This window comes from Octopus sinensis, linkage group LG16 (genome assembly GCF_006345805.1).
Source record: "Octopus sinensis linkage group LG16, ASM634580v1, whole genome shotgun sequence".
Classification (NCBI taxonomy): Eukaryota; Metazoa; Mollusca; class Cephalopoda; order Octopoda; family Octopodidae; genus Octopus; species Octopus sinensis.
Genome location: NC_043012.1, coordinates 42,489,278 through 42,508,088, shown reverse-complemented (window position 1 = coordinate 42,508,088; position 18,811 = coordinate 42,489,278). Strand labels below are relative to the sequence as shown.

The 18,811-nt window shown below is 35.6% G+C and overlaps 1 protein-coding gene across 1 annotated transcript in view; it reads right to left on the bottom strand.

Moving 5' to 3' along the window:
* Window positions 1-3,122: 3,122 nt before the first annotated feature.
* Window positions 3,123-18,811, bottom strand: part of LOC115220472 — a 159,273-nt gene continuing 143,584 nt past the window's right edge. The window contains exons 18-21 of the mRNA XM_029790601.2: window positions 15,864-16,047; window positions 9,508-9,623; window positions 5,839-5,932; window positions 3,123-3,316 (exon numbers count right to left, since the gene is read on the bottom strand). Of these exons, the coding sequence (XP_029646461.1) occupies window positions 3,215-3,316; window positions 5,839-5,932; window positions 9,508-9,623; window positions 15,864-16,047 (496 nt within the window). The 3' untranslated portion in view covers window positions 3,123-3,214. The remainder of the gene's footprint in view (window positions 3,317-5,838; window positions 5,933-9,507; window positions 9,624-15,863; window positions 16,048-18,811) is intronic.

The window sequence follows — 18,811 nt, the reverse complement described above, 5'->3', positions numbered from 1 at the left end:
ATATATACATATATATGTTTGTAAATATATATATATATATATACATATATATGTGTGTGTTTGTGTGTGTGTATATGTATGCATATATATATATATATATATATATATATATATATTGAGATAAACGCCTTCCATTCCATCATGTCTTTGTTCTCGTTGTGATTTCAGCATCCATATTTCGGTGCATATTCACTGTGAAAAATAAACGAACTCCTTAACTCTTCGATTTCATCGCTTTTCACCTCTTTCCAGCCTTATCAAACGATTTCCGACCACATATATTTCATGCGGTTCATTTATATACTGACTGTAGGTCGGTTCTAATGTATTTAGTCGATGATTTAATATGAATTCTGTCCGGCGTTATAATGATTCTGCCAACTCACCGCCTTAAAATGTTATTTATGTTATTGAAATGCAAAGATACTTTTGCTCTACTCTGTATTCTATATCTTATCATTCAACTACGGTAGTAGTTGAATAATATTCTTAACGCCGCAATTTACTCACATGCAGCATCTTTGAGATCTTGTCGCTAATTCAGTTCTTAATCAAATTGAAATCTGTTAACATTTTTGAAGAGAACTGGTCCCTAGCCACATCTTGGCATAAAAAATTGTGATTGGATCCAGTAGAAAAAAGTTTATATCAAAATTTGTAGCAACATTTTAGGAGAGTAAGTAACGTCACCAATCAAGTTTAGATCTAAATAACTTATTTTTAAAGCAAGATATATTTATCTTAGCTTCAATGATAGAAGAAAGCATGAAGAATTTCATAGTTTTGGTCCCATGCAATAAAAAATTGTATCAAAAAAGTTGTGATGCAAAAAATCATGAAACAATATAAGGCAAAAAATTGGATTTAAGTATAATTAACTTTTTTATTTTAAAGGGGACTTTTAATATATGTCACCGGCGTCATTGAGGTAAGGAAAAAATTACCAGTGACACCACTAATTGACACATTCAACACATTATTAATTAGCATAATAGCATAGCCTAGAAAAATACATGTATTACATGGAAAAATGCGTGCAAGAGAAATAATATTCTTAAGAATATGAATCTGGAAAATTACGGGACAATTTATTACACTTGAGATAAACCATCTGCAGAGATATACTTTGATAGCTGCTTTTAGCGGAAGTGCTTACTGAGGATAATGTTCAGGTTTCAATCTCCTTTATCTGAGATGTACGTATGCATATATATATATATATATATATATATATATATATATATATATATATATATATATATATATTATATATATATATATATATATAACCGGCTTCCACACAGTTTCTGACTACCAAATTTACTCAAAGCATTGGGCGATCTGAGGTGACATAGAAGACACTGGTCAAACGTACGGCGTAGTGGGACTGAACGCGAAACTTCGTGGTTCCGAAGCGAACTCTTAACTACACAACCATGCTTACGCCGAGATTGCATAATTTTATCTATGATATTCTTTATTCAAAAATAAACCCCAAATTGACATGGTGATCATGTATTTAATTATAGGTCTGCTGGTTCAGGACTTATCTAGAGCTAAACAACAGTGGTATTAACATTTTGTTACATGAAATACAATGGAAATATCTTAAGTAATAGTCTTTAAATAAAGTCGCACGAAGCAGCATTGAATCCAATATATTCGTGTAGATATTTTACACGTTCTAGTACATTCGGACATGAAAGAACACAGCAACGCATGCGTTCTACGATCCAATGATGTCATTCACAGACCAATGTATTTTCATACATGTCGCCAAAGAGGAAACTTTTCTCTTGAGACTTAGTTCCCCAGCGAAAACGCTTCACATACCCGCGTGTACTTGAACATGCTAAAAAATGACTTTACACGAATAAATCTTCAATGATAATTTTTAAGTAATAAAAGGTGGTTGTTGCCGAATTAGTTAGTTTATAGAGAACATATGATAAAGAATGTGTAAAGTTTTAAAAATCGTTTGCAAGGAATATAAAAAAAAAGCATCTGAATTAAAAATAATTTCTCGATTAGACACAAGGTTCGTTAATTTAAGAGGAGATAAGACGATTATATCGGACCCAAAGCTTGTTTAGAAATTTATTTTTATTGGTTTTGAAAAGATAGAAGATGAATTTAAAGAGCCGGAAGAAATACCGCTAAGTATTTTGTCCGATGCCCTTATGATTCTACCGTTGGAAGCTAAAATAACGGTTTCAACTTTTGGCACAAGGGCTGTAATTTTAGCTGGAGGAGGGGTAAGTCGATTACATCAACCTCAGTACTCAACAGCTACGTATACTGTCCACTCTGAAAGGATAAAAGAAAATGTCGACCTCTGCGGAATTTCAATTCAGAGCATATACACAGAGGAAATGTCACTAAGCATTTTGTTCTACAGTCTAACGATTCTATTTCGTTGTGTTGGTAGCTGAAATAATTAACTCCTCTAATTTAGGCTCAAGACCAGCTGTTTTCAAGGGGAAGGGAACATCAAATACATATAACTCATGAACCAGAAAGGATTAATAGCAAAGTTGAGCTCGTGTGATTTGAACTCAGAATATAAAGAACCGGAAATCGATCACAGTGCTTGACAGGTTCTTTATTTTATCGAACCTCCAAAGAGATGAAAAGTAAAGTTGACTTCAATCGAATTTGAACTTAGAACGTAATAAGCTAGAAATAAAATACGCTCAAGTAATTTTGTCGACGTTCTAACAATTCTGCCAAGTCATCATCTTTCTGTAATAATTGGGAAGGGGTTAACTGGTTAATTGGTTGTTCAGACCCAGTACATAACTGATACTTTATTTATTTCAACCTCCTCGAGGGAATAAAAGGAAAATCTGGCCTCGGTGGGATTTGAACTGAGAACGAAAAGAGCCAGAACAAATAACGCAAGGCATTTTGTCCAAAGCTGAAATGGTTCTGCTAGCATTGCACCTTAACAGCTGAATTAACAATAGAATATTCAGAATCATGAAGCACACGCATACGTACATACTCTCTCTCTCTCTCACACACACACAAACACGCACACACGCTGACACATGCACACACACTGACGCATGCACACACACATACAGATACACATACACACATACACACTCACACACACTGACATATGCAGACACACTCATACACGCACACACATACTAGCACACTGCTCTCGCTAGGATTTTCTTGAGGTTCCATTATCTTCTGCGCTTTTCTGTTAAATCGTTGAATTTTGAAATGTTCTGTTTAAAGTTCTAGGAGCTTTTTTCATCCATGCTTTCCATACTCGAACAGTCTGGTCCCAGGAACATGAAACGTACTGTGCACAAAGAAAGATAAAAGAAATGTAAGTCTTCTATATTGCGGTCAACAATATCACTTATTGAAAGCAAAACAAACAACAATGAATTACTACTACTACTACTACTACTACTACTACTACTACTACTACTACTACTACTACTACTACTACTACTCCTCTTGCAATCCCTCACACATCAAAAGGAACATCCCATGCAGTATGGCAAGAAGTTACTGTTCTTTAGTAACTGACCTCAAAATACGTCAAATCCGACTTAATGAACTCAAAGGCTTCCTAAGAAAACAGAATTACTCCTTAGAATTAATAAATGATGGAATCAAAAAGGTGATGAAGTTGAACATCACACGACTAAGGACACCAAAGCAAAAAATTGAAGAACACACGATTCCATTTATCAATATGCACAATCCTGGAGTAACCAACATTTTTCACACCACAAAATCAAACCTACCAATACTTCTACAAAGCCCTAAAATGAAAAATCTGATTGATGAAAACCTCTTACGAAACAATAAACGCCACCTAAAAAATCTTAAAAGACACCTCACAAGGGCAAAATTCACATCAGAGAATGAATTAGAATTCTCCGTATGCAACAACAACTACAAAACAACAACAACAACAGCTTCAAATATTTAGAAAGTGATTCTCACATAGAATCCAAGAGTAGATTCTAGTTGAAAGTAAATGCAGATATGTACTGCAAGACACAGAATCTTATATACTGTATCACTTGCCCCAGCTGCAAGGAAAATTATATTGGCGAAACAAATAACTCCCTTTGCCAACGTGCAAGAACAGACAGCGAATCCGACAAGAGGAACTACGTAAGATTTCACTGAGCAAGTATCTAGAAAAATGCGGTGAAAAAAATTTAAAACTTTCCCCTTCTACAAATGTTCAAGAGATAACCCAAAGTTTGGAAAGGCAATGGAACTACTTTTCATCAAAAAATACTCCCCAAAATTAAGTGTTTGAAAGAAGATTAGTACGGAAGTCTAAGGTAGCTACTTGGCAAAGTAATTCATGTAAAAATGTCTCTTTTGAATCATCTTATTTAAACAAGCAAGGAAAATAAATTCTACAAAATGTTGAAAGATACACAAAAATATATTTAAGCAGGTCCTGCTTTGTTATATAATTTATATCTTAGAGTAGTTTCTACCTAATTATACAATGTACATTTTATAACACAACTCATTCATGATGTTTTATAGAGAATAAATTGAATTATAAACAGTACCGTACTCAAATTATTTTTTATATTCTGCCTTTATTTTCCTAATTTATCAATGTTGTACTAACATTTAGTGTCTGTTTGTGCAAAACATGGAAATACACAAAATATGAGATTTGACTCTACAAGTGTGAACGAATGTACATTTTCATTGGTCTTTGAACACCTTTTATTGTCTCACTTTATAGTGTGACTGCCCCCACTTAGGAGTAAAAAAATTATTTTTCTTCTTCCTCTATTTTCTTATCTTTTCCATCTTACTTCCTAAAACTGACACCTTCAAAGGTCATTTAGCCACTACCATCTACTATGAGAAAATGTGTATTTTTACAAATATGTTGATAGGTGTACAATGAGAAAGGAAAGAGGAGGAAAAAAGATGCCTTGTAATGAAATTTGAATGGGTTGATCACAAATTAATAAGAAACTTGCCTCTGTCTATACTTTCCCCACTCTTTGCTTTTCTTCCTCTTTCTCGATATCGCTGCTCCTTACTTTTCTTCCTCTCTTTTCTTCAGAAAAAAAAGAAAATTTTTTCCCCTTCTAAACAAACAATATAATTGAAAAGTAACCCTCTTTCTCTCTCTGTCTATCTTACCCCCTCTTTGTTATGCTTTCTTGATTTCCACCTTTTTCCCCTCTTCAAACAACAAAGAAATTTTTTCCTCTACTAAACAAAGCAAAAAATTACCCGATTCACGTAAAAAGACGAAGAAACGGTCTGTTTTTATCATTTTGGTTTTAATTTTCGTTTTGTAAACGAACGAAAGCGCTATTTCTGAGTTCCTCCTTTTTTCGACATACATACATACATACATACATACATATATATATATATATATACATATATATATATATATATATATATATATATATATATATACAATCAACAATTGAGGGTAAAATTAATTAATTAATCAATTTCACCAAGTGTTCAGTATGTAAAGGACCATTTAAGGCGAATTCAAAATATTACATTATATAATTAGGGCTTAGTAAAATAATTACTTTGCCACATACTGAACTTAGTAGAAATAGCAGCCCAAAAATTTTTTTAGCCATTTCTACTACTTAAAAGAAAATTTCTCTCAGATAATGTTTACATTAATGTAAACATTATCTGAGAGAAATTTTCTTTTAAGTAGTAGAAATGGCTAAAACAATTTTTTTGGCTGCTATTTCTACTAAGTTCAGTATGTGGCAAAGTATTTATTTTACTAAGCCCTAATTATATAATGTAATATATATATATACACATATACACACACACTCATAATTTTACCTGGTTTCTGCTGGGTACATGGATGATGTCTTTTATCATATCATTGTGGCCTACATTCACCTGGACAACGCAGTAACTTTCAATATCAAACACTCTGCAAGCAATAAATAATATATTACACTCTCAATATATATATATAAATTAATAAATAAAAAAAACATATGCATATATACATACATATATGTACGTACCTACCTCTACATGTATATATACATGCATATATGGGTACAGGACACCAAAAAAAAACGTCGAACACAATGAGAAACGAAAACATAAACACAAAACCAAGGAAATGAACATTTTTCTTAAACAACGAAAAAATAGAGTACAGGACATACAAAACAAGGAAAATTCCCCTTCTTCAGTCGCCTTTGTTTCATCTACTCCACGTTTCGAAGGTCAAGGCGATACATGACTTTAATGAAGCAATCCTTCCCGCGAAAATCAAATTAAATAAAATTTGAGATTTTTTGCGGAGGGGTAAAAATGGTAACAAAAACAGGACAGTAACGACTGTACAAAATATAAACAGTAAAAGACAGGACAAGGAGAATAACAGTAACACAAACAAGAAGGGCTGTTAAGCCGAAGAACAATGCACACACTTTACATAGTTTTAATGTATTTGATATTGTGTTAGTCGACCGGTTTCGCTTTCGCTAATCATGACATTGATATTATTGTACTTTTGTATTTTCTTAAGATTTTAGTTCATGTTGTGTGGGGAGAAGTTTATAACTGAATGATTCAACAAGTAGGAAAATCTAAGGAGAGGTAATTGGTGATCTTTACCATTGGGGACAGGGGAGGTAATTGTTAATCTTTTAGAGAAGGAAAAATATACAGAATAATTCAAAAGCTAAAGTACTGAGGAGAAATATGTACAGTGATGGGCATGTAATCATGAATTAAAATATACAATGAAATGAAAGTTGGCTATGGGTACATATTTACACGCGTTCTGTATTTTTCAATCAATAAATTTTCTTTATTTAGACGTTCTTGTATATAAATTGTTTCTTTGCACTGGTAGATGGGGAAAATTGTGATGTTTGGTTGAATATTACCGGCAAATCGCTCTATGTGTTCCCTCAAAGGAATTTGTCTGTATTGCGGGAATCGGATCTGTTCTTTATGTAGTGTGGTTCTCTGTTTCAGTGTCATACTTGTCTGTCCTATATAGTTATGTCCACAACCTGAGGAAGTTATAACATAAATTAGATTCCCAGTGGCGCAAGTGAAGTTGGTTTTAATCGTGAATCTTTCTCCTTGTTTGAAAATGAATTCTGAGGCTTCCACAGTTTGGGGCATGTTCCACAGTTTGGGCGTCCATATTTTTTAACCGTTGGCTTCGTGGTTTTTGTGCAAAGCTTCGCATTTGTTAGAAGTCTCTTTAGCGATTGGTGTTGAATTTTGCTTTTGATGAGTTTGTGTTTTCAGAATGTTGTTCATTTTTGGATTTCTAGTGAACATAGAAAGATTTTGTACAATAGTGTTATATGCCTCATATGCATGTGTGTGGTGTGTGTGCGTGTGTGCATATATATATGTGTGTGTGTGTGCACGCGCGTGTGCGTGTGTTTATATAAGCCATTTGCATTCAAATTTTTGTTTCAAATGTTAGCTGGTTCTTTCCGTGTCATGAAACACATAAAGCTGTAACACGAGATCTCCAACTGGCTGTATTTTCAGCTACTGTTCTCGTCTCATACCAACTTCTCTCCCACTTTTTGTCTCCTTTCCTTGTCAATGATCCTTTGCCATGTGCTTTATAGTGTTCTGCTGCTCTTCACTCCCCACTCCCACCCTCAGCTGCTGTTACATTAGTGTCACCATAGAATTGCTTTCTCGATCTTTTCTGAGAACGTGTCCGATCCAATTCCAGCATCTGCGTCCTGTTTCGTAAGTGATGCTGTTGATGCCCGTTATCGTCTTAATCGTGTCATTTCGATAGACATGGTCATGCTACCATCCACCTATGAATGTAGCTTGACCAAGACACACATACTGGCAGAGAATGCTCAAACTATTGGCCTTAAACTTAATAGAGTGAATAGTAATAGAAAAATAATGCCAACAGTCAAAACACTGTCGGAAATTGCTCTCCATCCGTGAAATACTCAAGATTGCAACAAAGAAAAGAAGGATAAGTAAAGAACAAGAAAACATAAATGAAAATGAAACCAATAATATGATAGTATTCAGAAAATAAACGTTGAAAATTATTTACGACGGATTTCTTTTGCTGATAACTACTTAGCTAATATCTCGGCTTGTGCAAACGATTGTAAAGAATTATCATTCTTGAATTCAATATGTTCCTGTCCCGTAATAATATCAAAACACTTTTAGTTAACTGAACCTATATTCGTAGAAAAGTTACCTATTTTTGGCGGAATATTAAAATAGGTGAAGTCATATTAAAGATATTGTTACAAGCTTCTATCAATATTCTCATATATAGCGAAAGTCCGGACGAAAATTTCCTGTTTGGGTGAAAGGCAAATTCGATCTGGTCGGTATTGGAACGTATAGCGCGCCTCTAATATTCTTCTAGTTCTTCGCCTTACATACATATAAACATATATACATGTGTACAAAAATACATACTTGAGAACATACATACTCGTAGAGGAGCATAAGTATAATCATTACTAATAAATAATCTTATCCTAAGTGTTAAAGACAATGGCTGTCAGCAGTGCTCATGATGAAATTTAAAGTCAATAACAACTAACTGAACACCTCTAAGACTCTCACCTAGAAAACCAAGCAGTCCAGAAACAAGCAAAGGCAAGATCCCCGACTTAGCAATGAGGCGGGTTTCGGAATTTCCTTTTCCTTGAGAGATATCTAAATAAAAACTAATGGTCTCACACTCTCATCTGTTGGATGGCCGTGAACTCTATTAGAGTTCATCCGTCCTAAGACAGGTTTTTTCGTCCTCCCGAGTGTCCAAGGAAAATATCCCTTCCTACTAAGTAGGCCTGGTAGGTTTTCCGGTTTAAACGCTGACGGTTTGATCATGCGATATCTTGTACTGAGTTACGTGTTAGCAGCAGCACTAAGTATGACCTGACATACATACATGCATGCATGCATACATACATACATACATGCATGCATGCATGCATACATACATACATACATACATACATACATACATACATACATGCATGCATGCATACATACATACATACATACATACATACATACATACATACATACATGCATGCATGCATACATACATACATACATACATACATACATGCTGAGTGCAAACATAAATATGAACTGTCCTGCTTATGTGAATATCTCTTCGAAAATTAAAGAGAAAGGGGATAACTACGAACAACTGATTCCAAACCTCAAACTTCTATTCCCAGATTATAAGTTCACATTTATACCATTAATAATTGGTACACTTGGTTTTCTGAGTAAATGCCTAAGAGAGAATCTGGGTAAACTGGAGTTTTCAGAAAAAGAAATCAGCCAGCTAACATGCACGTTGCAAATACAATCTTTAAGCGGAACAGTAAAAATATACAAGACTTTCCTCAAGTTCAATATGTTACTTTGTTTATGTTATATACATTTTAATAATCTTTGTTAGAAACCAGCTCATTTCTTACAGACACACTTGAGATAATTAAAATACAATATACATACTTGATTGTGTTTTGAACCGCAGCAATAAGATTTCCATTCAGCTTGTCGATTATGAGGCTATAGATAGATCCATGGGCCGATAGAACTTGTTCACAATTGCACAATCCTGTTGAAGACTGTCAATTATATGTTATATATTATATCTTATATACTACCCCCACATACATATAGTATGTTTAATAACGTGCCTAACGCGGAAAGATACACACTGTGAAACATACACACTCATACCGTCACAGACAGACAGATACATAGTCATATACAAAATGTAAGGTTGTCGTGGTGGTGGTAGTGGTGGTTAGAATTTAAAATATAAAAATGAAACAATATATTTAATAACGTACCTAACGTGGAAAGACACACAGGCTGTGAGACATCTACACACTCATACACTCACATCGTCGTCGTGGTTATTAAAATTAAAAGTATGGAAGGGAAACAATATATCACATTACAATACAGATGTTTTTCTTTCATTTTTATTCTCCGAGTTTTCAGGCGTAATACGGAACCAATGCCAATGTTGGATTATTTTAATTCCCCCAGAATTACATGTTGACACTCACGGGGTCTCATAATATTACCATGTAAAATTTGATTCGATGTGGTTGATCCATTTTAGAATATATTGGGAACAGACAGAAAGATAAAGGATTATATATATGCTGAACTCCAACCAGCATGGATTCCGTAATGGAAGGGATTGTCTGACGCAGCTACTGTATCACTTCTATGACATTTTGAGAGCCTTGGGAGAGGGTTCCAACACTGATGTTATCTACCTTGATTTCAGCAAGGCCTTTGACAGGGTTGATCATAAGATCCTTTTGAGAAAGCTGTCCAGTATTGGTGTCACTGGAAAGCTACTGCAGTGGATCAAGTGCTTCCTGTCTAACAGAACCCAACATGTTGTAGACGAAGGAGTCAAATCCAGCCCAGCCAAAGTCAGTAGTGGTGTCCCACAAGGCACTGTGTTGGGCCCACTTCTCTTCATCATCTACATTAATGACATCACTGACATCATCAAATATAGTAACATCAGAATCTTCGCTGATGATTCCAAGCACCAGAAGGTCATCAATGGCGTGGATGACCGAATAAACCTTCAGTCAGACCTACTGGCTGTTGTCCAATGGGCGGAAAAGAACAACATGTTGCTAAACGAAGACAAATTCGAATTGATCCACTTTGGAAGGGAGGACGCTCTGAAACTCCCATACTCCCTTCCTTCTGGTGAAACTCTCATGGCGTCTAACAACATCAGAGACCTGGGAGTAACTGTGGACAACAACATAAGCTGGGCTACACATATAAGCAGCAAAGTTGACATGGCCCGCAGAATGTGTTCCTGGATTCTCAGAACTTTCCAGTCGAGAGATTCCCACACTATTATCCTTCTCTTCTCTACTTTTGCCCGACCCCACCTTGAATACTGCTGTCCACTGTGGTCTCCCTACACAAAACAAAATATTATGAAAGTTGAAGCTCCCCAAAGGTCAATCACGAAAAAGATAGATGGCATGTCAGACCTCGACTACTGGGATCGACTGGAAAAGCTGAAACTGTATTCACTCCAACGACGCCGTGAACGCTACATCATCTGTATGATGTGGAAAATATTCCATCAGCACTGTCCAAATGATGTTGGTATCACCTTCAAAATACATCCAAGACTTGGACCCCGTGCCATCCGTCCACAACAAAAATCTCAATCGCATCTCATAACAACATTACTGCACAATTATTTCACCTCAATTGGACCCGCTCTCTTCAACATTACACCAAGACACGTCAAAACAGAAACTGACTACACAAAATTCAAGAAGATTTTGGACAAATTCCTTCAAACAGTCCTGGACAAACCACCCACACCCGGATATGTCTCCGCAAACAATAACTCTCTGCTCGAATGGGCCTTGGTGCCCAAATCCTGAATTGAAAAACTTCACCAGGTGGTGCTATTAAGTTAGACATAGCCTGGACCAATACTGGCTAAAACCTTTCTAAGTTATTCTAAGTTATATATATATATTATATATATATATATATATATATATATATACCGGAGGAGCTATTTCTAGCACTAGAGTTAACCTATTTAACGTTAACTCTCTTATATTTACGGATAAATATGTATTGTCTCCCTGGTTTATTGTGCTAGGTCGCTTGGTGTTAAAATAAGGGTATTATTAAATTAATATCTAATTTTTCACCCTCAGTTTTGAATTTATGAATTTGATATGCTGCAGTAAATATTACATGCGGTATTCGCTTCCACTAAGTCTTAGCATTTGCTTTTGGCGGGGAATTTGTAACTACAACCCTGAATGTAATCGATCAGACCGCATGGGTAATCGTCGCCCGTGTAGGTCTGATAAATTGCATCGATGACAAATGTTGCTGATGATTTATAGATATATATGTGAGTATAATTTGCATATTATATTGATAAAGAAACAATTGTACAACATTAATCCACTTTTTAGTTGTATTTCACTTTCCTTACGTTGAGGGTAGTGTTATTTCTATGTGGAGGTATCGTCGGCGATTAAACCGGAGGAGCTATTTCTAGCACTAGAGTTGACCTATTTAACGTTAACTCTCTTATATTTACGTATATATATATATATATATATAATAATAATTATTATTATATATATATATATATATATATATATATATATATATAACGGGAAGCTTTATGAAAATAGACAAAAGGCGAAGGCAGGTTTACGGAAATAAACAAAAGACGAAATATATATATATATATATATATGTATATATATAATAATTATATACATAATTGTATATAATTGTATAATTATATATATATGTATATATATAATAATTATATACATAATTGTAACAAGGGCTTGACTTGCGCATCACCACGAACTGAAAGTTAGACGTCAAAAGACACTATTTTCTTTCTTCTACTAGCCTATATGTAGTGTGTTTTTCTCGGAGAATTTACGGTGGAAATAGTGTCTTTTGACGTCTATTTTTCAGTGCGTGGTGAGGTGCAAGCCAAGGCCTTGTTATAATTATGTATATTATTATAAAATATTTATATTAATTTACCTACAAGGTTTCATTTCCGTGCTGACCACTTGGTAAAAATCATTTATGATTTTACCCTTTATTATATATATATATATATATATATATATATATATATATATATATAATAAATATTAGGGAATAAATCCAAACTTACAGGGAAAAATCAGATTTAGGATTGAATCCAATTTTATAGTAAAATATTATATTATATTATATTAGAGACAAAACCACTATTAGGCAAATCAAACAATGAACGACTTAATTTTGTTACATATTTAAATAATATAAATTAATCATATGTATTGGCTTAAGTCTTTCATTGTTTGATTTGCCTAATAGTGGTTTTGTCTCTAATATAATATATATAACATACTGAGAAACATACTGAACATTGAATTCTTTTGCAAACACATTTAGCCTTTTTGTGATGGTAATGGGGTGATAGTAATAGCATGAGCTGTATATGTGATAGAGGTGGAGGCGGCGGTGATGATGGTAGTTGTGGTCAGGAATAACGATGAGAATAAGCGATGTGAAAGACAGCGGTGGTGGTGATGGAAGGAAAGGCGGCAAAGTCAAATGTATTGGTGGTAGTGGCGTCAAAAGTCTGAATGGTGTGTGGATTGCAGATGCGGTGGTGATGGTGGTGGTACTGTTGTTTATCATACAGCTTTGCAATAAATTCTAAGTCGACAAATTATATTATTGTTTTGATGAAAATTGTTCATTACTTGAAAAATATTGTTCAAATTTAATAAAATTTAATATATACTCAATGCATGAAGTGTCATGTTGGGTCCCAAGACCTAATGAGGAGCTCTCCACAGGAGCTAGTTTAAAAGCTGCCCTGTTGGGCGGCTTTTCAGCTAGTTAAGTATATACACACCACACTCTCGCGAATATGCACCAACACTGAGTTTACCTCCGCAATCCCTTCTCACAAGATGGGGATGTGGATAATCGCTGCTTGGAATTTGAATTTCGATAGATGAAACCACTGACTTGTTGGGAAGGTACCTTGTGAATGTTATTGTAGGTACTTTAGAAAAGTCCGATAGCCCTAATATGCATTTATTAACACCAGAATTTCTTACTGCTATTAATAGTTCTATCACTCATCTATTCACTTCTTCTTTAGCATTACCATGGACTGATGGTTTCAAGTATGACAATGTCTTACTATTTGTGACAGATGCTGTATCTTTTATGAAAAAGACACTGCTTCGTCGCATGATCCATGTAACATGTTTAATATATGGATTGCATAGAATTTCCGAAGAAGTACGCTTACAATTTCCAGATGCTGACAGGTTGATTGCAAAATGGTAAAAATATATTTCTTAAATCTCCATGTAAGTGTGAACTTTTCTGCGAGCATGCACCAGCACTGAGTTTACCTCCGTAACCCATTCTCACAAGATGGGGAACGCGGATAATCGCTGCTGCATATTATTCCTCAAATGTTGATACCGTTAAGCTTCTTCTACACGTATTGTCCAAGATTTGATTCGTAACTCCGGTGTTCATGGCGATCGCTTCTTTATTGTTGCACATTTTAAAACACTACCACAAACTATATTAGCTTTAGAAAATCTGAGCTCTATCTTTGTTTAACAGCACAGTTGAAAAGGTAAGGAGTACTCTCGGAGAGAGGGGCAGACACATATCTAAAAAGTGCCAAAAAGTGATTGATGCCAATACTAGCCGACAACAGATTAATGATATTGCAAAAGTTCTTAAAGTTTTATTTTTAGAAAGCGTGTTCTCTTTTCTATCTATATATTTGCTTATTAAAACTTTTCTGTTTCATATGGATTATAAATTCCATTAATCAAATAATGCAAAATTATGTTACCATATTTTACGTTGTAATAAATATTTTCATTTTGACTAATTTCATTTTATTACTTGAGTTATAAACACTTTCTACTGAATAATAAACAGGCTTAACCCTCACTTCATGACTATATTTACGATCCCATCAGCATATCTTGTTATGCAGTACTTCCTCTTCGTTACACAATACTAATTTTTAGTGCCACAAACACCTACGTTCCTTATAAATGCTACGTTTACTTGTTTAAATCCACATTTGTTGGTGGTATAAATGCTTATTTTAGTGCCTTAAATGCCTATATTTAATCCCTTAATTGCCTGCCATATATACTTATTTTTAAGTGCCTTAATGTCTTGTCCTCAATTTTTACTATTATTCGCGTATAGCAATTTTAGGAATAACAAGGTACCATTGTTGATTGGGAGACTCAAATGACGATTTGTTGATTAGGAGAGACATATTTATTGTAAAATACCTAAAACCCCAATCTCCATGAATTTTACAATGTGTATGTGTGGTGGTGGGGGATGCGCCCAGACAGTCTGAAGTTGTGTCCAAAAATGTTTGTATAGTTGCAAACGAACCATTTGACGGTTTGTGCGACGGAGGACTTTGGTTGTGTGAAGCATTCAGATGGATATAGCAAGGAAGATAACTGAGTGACTTTGCGTTAGCCTAATTGTGAGTAATACAGATAACTAACTGGTGCGTACAGTTTAATATGGTTGGCAAATTATTCGCTTTCTGCTATGCCAGTGTTGGTTTGGGCGCCATGAAAAAGCTAAGACAAGTTTTTCACATTAAAGTCCTCAAAGGATTCATTTTCTTGTTTCAAAGCTTCAACGTTGTTTTGTTTAGTTGTAAGCAAGGAATTAGGTTCTTTATAAGTGAAAAAAATCGCCTTTCAAGATAAATTTTGCGTGTAGGATGAAGCCTAGACAACATAGATGTGTCAGAGAAAAATATTACAAATTTGGGTTTCAAAGAGAAATGAGACGTCCGGTTTGTGAGTTATCGGAATGTAGAAAATAAAGTAAAATATCTCTAGATAATGATATGGATAATGTTATCTATGGATACAGAAGTCGAGTATTTCTGTCTTTTCAAAAGTAAACTTCATTCCATCAATACTTAGTAAGGTGGACTAGAGCAGCGAGAATCAATGTCTTGCGCAAGGTGACTGTCTGAAGCTCCGGGAGCAAAAAGAACCGTTGACGTTTAGAACGAGAATAATCTTATTCAGAAAACAAAACTCAATAATACACAATATAATCCTCTCTCTCTCTCTCTCTCTCTCTCTCTCACATACACACACACACAAACACACACGCACGCACGCACGCACACACACACGCACAAACGCACGCACACACATACACACACGCGCGCGCGCAACACACACACACACACACACAAGTCAATTTAAAAAACCGTGAAACGAAGAAAAAAGTTTTACCCAAATTCTGATGATTCCATCTTCCGCAGCTGTAATCCATTTGTTAATGAAGGGATTCCATTTACATGCCACAACATCACCCCCGTGTCCCTGAAGTGTATTCTGTAGTAACATTTGATCAGTTCTGGTGGAGAATTTTCGGATATAGGCCATACTGTCACAAGAACCGTAGATGAATTCTTTTCTAGCAAAATGACATATTGTTGGTATTTAATTAGTTTTAATTGATATTTGTTATCACGAATTTATTTCATATTTTTTTAATACATTGAAACAATATTTTATATTTTATTGAGCTAATATTTCATAATTTATATTAATATTTCAAGTATATTATTTCATTAATATTTCAAATTTTGCATTTTAAATTTCATTCGTCATATGACATTTTTCAAATTAAGTAGTTAATTTGAAAAATGTGATATTTGAGATTTAATATTTCATATACAAAATCCTATATTTAAGGCTTTAAATTAATATTTCGTTTTTCGAAATTGATATTTCTAATTAAATGTTTCATATTTAGTATTTCTAATTTAATATTTCAAATTTAGTATTTCAAATTTGAATATTTCAGTTTTTATTTTACGAATTTAATTCTTTATATCATACTAGCATTAAAGAACCGTCATTGCCGGTTCATAGTGCTAGTGCATGTATATATGTGTATATATATGTGTACATATTACATGTACATCTATATATATACATCTACACATAAAATACAAAATACAAAGTTATACCTTGATATCGCTAGTGATAACAATACTCAAAATATATAACAGACTGGAATTGTTAGTCCGTCTCTTGTAATTTCGATCAATTGTATCTTGTCCCCCCTCTTGTATAGAAGTGTGGCTACAATCAAGCCTACCTCTACTTCGGTGGGGTGGGGAGCATTATATATTTTTTTCCGGGACGTCCTACGTCCCAGATATAAAGGTAAAAATAAAATATTTCCATTTTGCAAGTTCGAGTCAAGTACTCCCTTGCACGCTCCGTTGACTCGAACCTTGCTTCTATTGTGACGAATTTACCGCCTCTGATTAGACATCTTTCATAGTCGCACCAAGACACTTTTCGAAGGTGCTTTCCTCCATGTGTTCAAATCTTTTTTCTCTACATTGTATACTTCATAGACAACTAGCATTAAAGACCCGACGTTGCCGGGTCATAGTGCTAGTGCATGTATATATGTGTATATATATGTGTACATATTACATGTACATCTATATATATACATCTACGCATAAAATACAAAATACAAAGTTATATCTTGATATCGCTAGTGATAACAATACTCAAAATATATAACAGACTGGAATTGTTAGCCCGTCTCTTGTAATTTCGATCAATTGTATCTTGTCCGCCCTCTTGTATAGAAGTGTAGCTACAATCCAGCATACCTCTACTTCTGGGGGTGAGGGGTGGGGTGGATTTAAAATTTTTTTCCGGGACGTCCTACGTCCCAGATATAAAGGTAAAAATAAAATATTTCCACTTTGCAAGTTCGAGTCGAGTACTCCCTTGCACGCTCTGTTGACTCGAACCTTGCTTCTATTGTGACGAATTTACCGCCTCTTATTAGATACCTTTCATAGTCGCACCAAGACACTTTTTGAAGGTGCTTTCCTCCATGTTGTTTTATTATTACCCACAAGGGGCGAACATAGATGGGACAATACAATCTGATGATCGGGTCAGACACACGAATGGGTTTTTACAATAAATCGAATTTAAAAATTTTCATGAATTACAATAAATGGACAGAAATCGAATGATGGGACAGACCGGAAGACATTACGGGTGGAGTGGGTGCGGTTTAGCTCGGACCCCACGAGCCCCGCCTCCCCACTGATACTTTTGGTTGCGCTTGGTATTACATTTATGTTGTATCTTTCACTCGCAACTTTCGTGCTACATCCTTCCATCGTTCTTCATACACTCTCCTAGTCAGGCATATTCTCTCCAGCCCTATCTTCCTTTTCAGGTGAAAGATGAAATAATTCATCAAACCAGGGCCGGAGATGAACTTGCCTGACTGTAAACCTTTCATTCTCGTCTTCCATATCACCTCTTTCGCAATTGCTACTACAACGAGAAAACGAAACTTACCTTCATTCACGAGGAAATCCGGTGGGTCAATTTTTGTAATCGACTCAGTCGACAGCTGTACTCTTCGTGTACCTGACAACAGCTGTTCGGCATAAACCCACACCTCAGACACGTCCGGACAATGAACAATAGCGTGCGGGACGGTTTCCCTATCCCGCCCGCATCTTGGACATATCGGACTGTCTTGGCCACCGTGCCTTGCGAGTTTATCCCGAACAGGTAGAGCTCCTCTGTAGCATTGCCATGCCAGAGACTTCTGGAAGTTGTCCAGTGTTCTCGGCTCGAACGTACGTCGGAACAGACTGGCCAGCTGATTATCGTCGAGACCTAGGGTTTCCCCCAAGGTATCTTCACATTCCGCCTCTACCAACCCTCTATAGAAGAATGTGGTGGAACCCCCACCGCAGGCGTTGCCCGAGCGACGGAATAGCAGGAGAGCCTTGCGACACTCCGTGTACCAAGTACCAAGTTTCGATCTACGATTCAGCCAGGTTTCCCATCCACCGAAACTAGTGAACTTGGGAAACATCAGTTTTGCTAGCGAAGACCACACCCGTTCACCATCCAGGTAGAGCCACAGATGTCTTAACCTCAGCGCATGTCTGCGCATCATCAGCCAAGGCATCCCTAGCCCACCCTTTCATGGTTGTTGACAGCAAGTAGAGCGTTTCACAAGTGGTTTCCCGCCCTTCCACAAGAAGTAGAAGAGCTGTCTTTCCAACTTGATCAACCACGAATCAGGGCAAGGAACGACGGAAAGGCGGTAGGTGATAACCGATGCGATAAACACATTGGCCACCTCCGCCCTCCCTTTCAGGGATAGCCACCGCCAA